The following is a 9,167-nucleotide window of genomic DNA, read 5'->3' on the forward strand; positions in this document are numbered from 1 at the left end:
GGATAACACAGGTGAAATTTGATTGAGAGTGAGGGATGGGCAGACATGTCCAATGTTAGGGGTCCTTCGTAGTGGAGAGCATAATGGTAAATAGCATATAGAGAAACTGCAGACGTCCAGGGGATCACTGCCCTGAGGATCTGAGGTGGAAGGAACCTCCGAAATAGGAGATGCCTATCATGAGAAGGGTGAACGGTGCAATTTTGCCAATGACCAGTCCTGTCAGAAAGTCTAGACCATTAGTAACATTTGGGAAGGCATGAGCTATTGTCACCTCTTTCTTGAGAATGCCTCTAGTCACTCTTGGCGTTTCACTCAGAGTTGATGGAAGACTCAAACAATACTCTTAGAAAACAGTTTATACAGTTTATGCATAGTTTATAGGCCAAAGTTTGGAAGCATCTGGCACCTAGGAGCAAGAGGTTAAACTGATACCCTTCCAAATATTTGGCATGTCAGGGTGAGCCCACTGGGCCCTCACATGGACAGCTTCCATTGAACCTCTGATTCTGATAAATAGGGCAGCGAGGGAAATGGCAGGTCCAGAGAACGTGATAGCATTCTGGCTGGGGCGGCGGGTTTTAGTACTCGTTTAAATGTGACGAAAGCCTTTTACCTCAAGCTTAAAAACAAAACAAAACAAAAACCAAAAAACAAAGCAGTTCTGGTTCCTGACAGGGAGAAATGTTACCCTGCTCTTCTCAGCCTGGGAAATGGCACCGCTGGCACTCTTGGCAGCTGTTCTGAGGAGAGCTGTGTGGCCAGCTCTTCGGGCTAGAAGTGTAATGGTAACTGCATAATGATGTCTGAGAAAATCAAAGACCAAACGAACAATTAGAGTTTGGTAGAAACAAATATACAACCAAACCCAACTTTTGAGTAATTTTTGAAAGGATGCCCTTGGGTCTTGGGGAGACATTCTGGTTATAGATTCTGGAGGAAAACCATAATCAGGAGAGGGCATTGAAAGGATCCAATAACCTGTGGTTAAGTCTCTGTGTGTGTAATTGTGATTAGCTGGTCAAGAGAGGGCACTTGAGGGTCAGGAAGCCAAGAATGATGTGCCCAAGTATAGCAAAAGAACTCAGAGTACAAAGCAGAGAAAAGGAGGGTCTCATTTCTATGTCCTAAAATAGAAACGCCTGATATTGTCTTACCACCGACTGGCTCTTGGTTCTTTTCTATAAAAATAAAAGCTTTGACTAGAAAAATACATTCTGAGTCTTGGGAATCCCATGCAGGGCTTTTTTTTTTTTTTTTTAATTTTTATTTATTTATGATAGTCACAGAGAGAGAGAGAGGCAGAGACACAGGCAGAGGGAGAAGCAGGCTCCATGCACTGGGAGCCCGATGTGGGATTCGATCCCGGGTCTCCAGGATCACGCCCTAGGCCGAAGGCAGGCGCCAAACCGCTGCGCCACCTAGGGATCCCTCATGCAGGGTTTTTTTCATTCTTCAAATCGTTGAGCATCTACCATAAGTTCAGATAATTTAGTTGGTGCTGGGACTCTTGCACAGAGTAACACGTTAGGGTACCTGCCCTTAAGAGATTGGTGATTCAGTTTTGTTAATGCCCTGAACTGTCTGTGAAATTCAGTGCTAAAAGCATATTCATTCCCTGTGCTGTGGATGAGGAGAGATAAAAAGGAATATGATGACGTGCTGCGTGGCCATAGCATTCATGAGTCTGAGCTACTCCATGTAAGACAATTAGAAGACATTTAAGGAATGAACTTTTGGATACTGACTAAAACTGCAACTGGGATTCTTAACGTGGGCTGGAAAGGCAGAGCAAGCATACTGGGAAGGAAGGGCTTGGCGGGACCATGGAGGAGTGCTAGGATTTGAATAGGCAGAGAGGACAGGCGAGGAAATGCCAGCTGGGGAAAATAGTATAATAATTAATAGAGGAAATATTCATAGTTTTTCTCAGAAGCACTGAGAGCTTCAGCTGTCCTCAGCCAAATGTTAACCCAGATGGTATATCCAAATTTCATAATTAACAGTTCACCCAGACACCACAGGTGCTTAAGTTATAAGTTTCATGTTATTGATTTGTGGGGCCATGGAAGAAGAAGGAAAACCTAGGGGTGGAGAAGGAGAGTGAGTGGGGGTGATCACCCTGGGGCCCTTTCCCAAGATGGGTCAGTTTGATTAGTTTCTGTTTGGTTACTGTTTCTGAAGCTGCATGTAGGTTTCATCTCTGCATCCGGACGAGGTGTCTGTTTTATTGGGAAGCCACAGATGGAGTTCACAAGGCCAGCAGATGCATATATACAAGGGCACAGCGACGGGCACAATGTTCTCTCTTATTTCCCTTGGCTGCTGAGACCAGGGCAAGAGAAGGTGGGAACAAATCAGTAAAAATAATTCATCATTTCTGCTGAAAACACAAGTCGGAGCAGATCCCGTATGGCTGATGGTCACCAGGAGGGAAGTAAATAGAAGCAACACCCTTCACAGGGTGCCCCAACCCAGGGCTGGAGCCACACTGGCTTACCTATGGGACTGGGTTCTGCTCCCTGTACCAGCCCCTTCCTCAGAGGCACACAGATGGTTTCTGCCTTAAAGGCTCTAAGCAAAATTGCAAATTTATTAAGATTGAGCACAATTTATCATTTTCGCCTGCTTTTTCTTTTTGGCCCTTTCCCAACTCCTGTGAGGGAAGGTTTAACTCAGGTTATTCATTCCATTCTTGGAATTCTGTGTTAAACATCCTCCTGCTTAAGAAGTAATATGGTGGCTTTTAGGTTTTTAGATGACTTTTTCTCCAGCTTGGTTGACCCTTGCCCAATCTGAAGATTTTTTTTTAAATAGTTATAGCGATGGTGTTGCTGCAGTATTGGGAGAAGGGGACTAAGTTCTTGATGTCTTGCTACATTTTGTATTTGTCCTGTCTGCCAGCCCCTGCTGCATAGCTGTCACATTGACTGTGCGTGGCCAAGTCAACTGACCATGGGAAGGGAAGCTTGGATGTTTTCTGAGAGGAGATAAGAAGGCTTCTTATTTCCTTCTTTATTTCTAAAAATACACTGAAATTAAAATAATTTGCCCCAAATACTCAGCAAACTGGGCTTGCACTTAGACTAGAATATTAGTCTTCTGGTACTTTTCAAATCCATAGATTTTTACTTGTCTAGAATTTTGCTCCTTTATGAGAGGCAATATAATACATTAATACATTGATGAAAAGGGTGGGCTCTGAGAGTGATAAACCCAGAGGGTTCAGATTCTTTTTTCTTCTTACTAGCTATTTGAACTCAGACAAGTGACCTATCATCCTTGTGCCTCAGTTTGCAAAAATCATTGTCTATGTCATGTGATAATGATTAAATGAGTTAGTATATTAAAAATACAACAATGCCTGAAAAGTAAGGATCCAATATATGTTGCTGCTATTATTATTTTTATTTTCTTATTATCATCTGATTGTCAGAGTATGATAGTACATTCAGGTGTGTGCATTTGTTTATTTTCAAAATAATTGGGCAGCCTGAGTGGCTCAGTGGTTTAGCACTGCCTTCAGCCTAGGGCCTGATCCTGGAGACCTGGGATCGAGTCCTGCGTCGGGTTCCCTGCGTGGGGCCTGCTTCTCCCTCTGCCTGTGTCTCTGCCTCTGTGTGTGTGTGTGTGTGTGTGTCTCATGAATAAAATAAAATCTTTGAAAAGAAAAAAAAATATTTATCAAGAATCTCCTATTAGGCAAGACACCAACCTAGGCATCAAGGATCATTAAGGCAAAATCTCTGCTCTCAAGAAATTAGTCCCTAGTGGGAGAGACAAAAGATAAACCGATGTGAGAAATAGAAGACTTGGTGAGGACAGAGGCATGGAAATAAAACAGGGATTATCTTCTCAGTAGAGGTCATCCCTGAGCTGAGCCTTAGAGGTAGATAAGGCAGGGTTGGGACTGGCTTGTAGACACCATGCACACTTGGAGACAGGGAGAGCATGGCACACATGAAAGAATTGTGGGGTCAGTTTAACTGCAGGTCAGAAAGGGAGTGGCTACAGATGAGCTTGGAGAGATGGGCTAAGCTAAGAGTAAAAGGTTTGTGTGCATGCTAAGCATAGCAGATTTCAGGGTACTTTTACATGAAATTACAAAACTGGCCCCTCTTCTCCAGGGGTACAACTCTTTACCAGCATTCCCAGTTGGTTGGTAGAAAATGTGCTGTTTCAACACCATACATGTTCAGGGAACAAACCACACAACCACATGCAATGGTTCTGTTAGAGGATCCCACTTGTTCTTATGGCTACGCTCCTTCTCAGAGGCAAGGAGTCTAGGGGATGAAGGGACATACCCAACTAGAGTTGATTTCTCTGTATTCCAGATCGCATTCTGTATACCTAGGACCCTCAATGTCCCTGCCAAAACTGCACTGAGCCTACTTCACAGATGGCTTCACACCTCCATGAGTGTCCAGGCCTCAGGGGTGGCCCCAACACTGTTTAGGGGATGTGTGTGTGTGTGTGTGTGTGTGTGTGTGCGCATGCACATGCATATGTGGAGCTCCCAGTGAGGGTGGAAGGTGGGGTGAGAATGGAATGTAATAGCAGTGGGCTGCAGACCGCAGACCTCCTCTTGCTCTTGCCCTGGACCTGAAAACCTGAGGGCTTAGGACTGTTTAGGAATCTTTACTTGAAAGGTGGTTCCAGCTGCTGTAGGAAGAAGGGCCTGGAAAGAATGTGGCCTGTGGAGAGGGAGAAAGGGATAGCTGTATCTGAGTGAAAATGACCAATGTCTGTGCCAACGCAAAGATTTTGGTAAAGGACTAGAACAGGATGGTTTTGAGACCAATTATAGGTGGTAAAGCCCACAGGATTTGGGGCCAATTAGGATTTGAGCGAGAGAGAAAAATGAATTGATGGTGATTCCTCTGGGTGGACAATTGTGTCAGCACTGAGAAGGGTGGCCAGCAGGAGATGCATTAAGAGTGCATGGAAGAATAATGAGTTTAGTTTTGCCCATGCTGAATTTGATGGCTCGTGCACATTCAAATAGAAATGCCTGGTACAGTTGGATATAATAACAATAATGACTAATGCATACATAGTATTTCCTAGGTGCCAGATATTTTCCTAATGAAATCTACATCTATAAACTGGACTTTCCCAATCTCAGCAGAGTTGACATTTTGGGCCAGATAACTCATTGCCATGGAGGCAGTCTTGTTCATTTTTGTAGGAGGTTTGAGTAGCATCCCTAGAGTCTACCCACCACATGCCAGTAGCACCCACCAGTTGTTAATGCCAGAAATGTCTCTAGACATTGTAAAATGTCCTGTGAGGGGTGGGGGTAAAATCGCCCCCCTGTTGAGAACCACTGCCAAAAACTCATACCCTCACAATAGTTCTGTGATGTGCAAATGATTGTTGTTATTCTCATCTTACAGGAGGACTCAGAGACACAGAGGTTAAGGACTTGTTCAAAGTCAGGCAGAGAGGAAGGAGCAGAACCAGAAGCATTCTGTCTTCGACTCCCCCTGTCTAACGACTGCTCCGTGCTACCGCTCAGGAGTAAAACAGCCTAGAGAAAGACATTTTTTTTTAAAGATTTTATTTATTTATTCATGAGACACACACACACACACACACACACACACAGAGAGAGAGAGAGAGAGAGAGAGAGAGGCAGAGACACAGGCAGAAGGAGAAGCAGGCTCCATGCAGGGAGCCCAACGTGAGACTCAATCCCGGGACCCCAGGATCATGCCCTGGGCCGAAGGCAGAGCTAAACCACTGAGCCACCCTGGCTGCCCAATATTTTTTTTTAAAGTAATATTTCGGGACACACAGGAATTACATGAAATTCTGATTTCAGTGTGTTTTATCATAATGGGGCCTCACCTGTTCATTGACGTAGTGTCTAGGATTGTTTTCATACTATAGCAGCAGAGTAGTTGCAACAGAGACTATCTGGCCCTTCACAGAAAAAGCTTGCACACTGCTGCTACAGAGGAAAGCCTTAACCCAATACTTCCTCAGAATCATCCAGAGTGCTTTTCTTTTTTTAAATAAACTGGACTTGTAGGGCTCAGACCTACTGAGTTAAGGCTCCCCAAGAGTGAGGGCCAAGAATCTGTGTTTTAAAAAGTTCCCCCAGGTGATCCAAGTGATCAGCCAAGTTTGGGAAGGTCAGCCGGCAAGTACTTTGGCCTTGGGCAGTTACTCCTCAGGACCCTTTTACTCCAGCTGAGTAGAAAGGGGTGGATAAGGCAAGGAAGACCTCTCCATGCTCCGGAACAAACCATCCTCCAATCCTTGACATGATAGAAACTGGGAAAAATGAAAGCACTCAGGAATCAACAGGATTAAGAAGAGACAAGCCCCCTTTCTCTACTAGCACACAGTTCATTAGAAACAATATATCCTAAGGGGGAGGAAATGACTATGTTGAAGGCTCCTACTTGTCAAGTTCAATGGTAACGTCTACAACCTGCTTGTCCGTTTTTGCAGATGAGCTGCTTCCCTTTAGCACAGGGCGGCTGACAGACTGCCTTAGCACCCAACCCTCTCCCACCATTAACAGAAGCACATTGAGAAGGCCTGAGAAACTCCTTCAACACAGCATCTCTAAAGGAATAATTCCAGTCCTAAACTCCAATGCCCTCTCCTCAGACCTCGCTAGCTGGCTTCCACTTCTATTGCCACAGTGAAATTAAGTCACAAAGCTCACCAAAGTCAGTCTTGTTGCTAAATCCAAGAACAGCTTTCAACGTCACCTTACTTTGGTACACCTCCTTCATACTCGTAGGGTTTCTACCCACATCACCCTTGGTTGTTCTCTTACTTCTCTAGCTACATCTGCTCAGCCTCTTCTGAAAGCCCTCACCTAGCTTACATAATGATGTTCCCCAGGATCCATAACAGAAACCTTTTCTTTTCCTAGTAGAAATTCTGAATGATTCACGACAGCAACTTGAGCCTACATTATTAAAATCTTTTCCTCTGGGGCACCTGGCTGGCTCAGCTGGTTGAGCTTCTGACTCTTGATTTCAGCTTGGGTGGTGATCTCAGGGTTGCAGAATCAAGCCCCGCATCTCAGAAGGTCCTCCACTCAGTGGAGAGTCTTCTTTCATTCTCTCTCCCTCTTCCTCTGCCCCTCCCTCCCTGTGCTCACACCATTCTCTCTCTCAGTCTCTATCTCTCTCTCAATATCTCTCCCCCCGTCCCCCCCAAAAATATTTTTTTTAAATCTTTTTTTTTTTAAATATCTTTCTGGGCAGCCTGGGTGGCTCAGCGGTTTCACACCACCTTTAGCCCAGGGCCTGATCCTGGAGACCCGGGATAGAGTCCCATGTCAGGTTCCCTACATGGAGCCTGCTTCTCCCTCTGCCTGTGTCTCTGCCTCTCTCTCTCTCTCTCTCTGTGTGTGTGTGTGTCCCATGAATAAATAAATAAAATCTTTAAAAAAAATGTTTCCCCTAGCCATTTAAAAACAACAAAGTCATTTCTTAGCTTGCAGGGTATACAAAAATGGGCCGTGTGTTGTATTTGACCTATGGGCCATAGTCTGCTAACTCATGAGCTATATGATGCTTAGCTGCAAATACTGACTAAATGCTGACTCATATAGTTTAGGATATGGGTTTTACCGGTTGCCAGCTCTGTGATCTCAGGCTAGTTAACCTCCCTGGGCCTCTGGTGACTTTTCTGTGAATGGGATAGTTTTCATTCATATTTTATAGGCCATTGTGTAGATTAAATAAGATATTATATATTAGTTCCTAAAACAGTGCAATACCTGGTAATTATAAGTGCTCAGTGTCAACACTTGTACCATTACAAGGTATAGTGCTTGATGCTATAGAGATAGGACAAATAGATAAAGCCAGTTCTTCGGCCTTGAAAGAACTCATATACTAACCAGCAGGGTAAGACATGCATACAAACAGTTCTCTTGTTTGTATGCAGAATATAAGTTCATTCTGTAATGTCTGTAGACATTGAAAAGTGTGTCATGGGCTTGGTGCTAGAGAGGCAGGTCTGTAATCTTGCCTTGCATTCCCATGATTCTCTATTCTTTCGTGTGTGTTGGTCTCATATTATGGAGTTCATCCTTCATAAGAGAGTTTCCTGTAGACATAGAACAACTGAATAGGTTCTGTAGCTCTGTACACCACAATCTCATTCATTGAATTGACTTGAATGTCTAATTCATTGTGAACTTCAAGGGAGTGAACACAGAGCCTATTTTTAGGGTATAATTGGCTCATACTTCTGGAGTTACCTGAGCTATTGAAAAAATGAGAAGGGGCATAAAACACTTTTGAATTAGCCAAATAGTGTTTGTAGTATCTGGTAGAGTTTCTTTGAAAATGAAACAGTACAAAACAAAAAAAGGCACTTTGTCTTCACCATAATTTAAAAAAAAAAAAATATGGAAAGTACAGAGAAAAGATAAAACGAATGACTTTTATTCTCAATATTTAGCTGTTATTTTATTGCATGCACTCCCAACATTTTCTGGGGGATTATGCCTTGATTTATACCATGATATATGCATTCATATACATCATATATTGTTTTGGAAAGTTTGGAGTTACACCATATAAATTATGTTTAAAATCTTTCTTCAGCTTAATAATATTGCATGTGCAATTCATGTCATTAAGCTTCTTAGTCAACAGCATCTCTATAAAATTGCTCCATCATAGGCCTAGGAAATTAAAATCGCAGTACATGAAACAGTATTTCGGTAACCATGGAGGCATGCCACTCAGCCTCCTCTATGGGCTCCTGTGATGGATGTAGTGAACTGACAGCCTCTAGCTGCCACACTTCGGGATATGCCCCTGTGTTCATGCTGAGGCCGCACACGATTGCACTGGACATGAAGCGAGTTTTGGAACCAGGCCATTTCTGCCTGATGCAGAACCCCTCTAAAAGGCACCTGTGTTGCTCTGTGCTACCCCGTTAACCTGGCTACAAGTTTTTCAGAGCTGCAGTGCCCTCCCAGGATCCTCCTACCTCAACTTCCTTCCTTCTTTTCTTCTCTTCTTTCATAGATGTCAAGTTGGTATCCCAGTCAGAAGGATCTCCTTGCTTACTCTTAACCATTCTCCCTTTTCTCTTTCATAAGTGTTTTCTCTTCTGATCTCATGTGGGAAGCTTCTTCTTGGACAACCCAAATTGATATAGGTATTTAAGGGTAAGTGTCC

General features: G+C 43.6%; 1 protein-coding gene across 1 annotated transcript in view; it reads right to left on the bottom strand.

Moving 5' to 3' along the window:
- Positions 1-8,841, bottom strand: part of LOC112641869 (uncharacterized) — a 46,350-nt gene extending 37,509 nt beyond the window's left edge. The window contains 1 exon segment of the mRNA XM_049092605.1: positions 8,689-8,841. Within this exon segment, the coding sequence (XP_048948562.1) occupies positions 8,689-8,841 (153 nt within the window).
- Positions 8,842-9,167: the final 326 nt, after the last annotated feature.

This window comes from Canis lupus, chromosome 12 (assembly GCF_003254725.2).
Source record: "Canis lupus dingo isolate Sandy chromosome 12, ASM325472v2, whole genome shotgun sequence".
Taxonomy (NCBI): domain Eukaryota; kingdom Metazoa; phylum Chordata; class Mammalia; order Carnivora; family Canidae; genus Canis; species Canis lupus.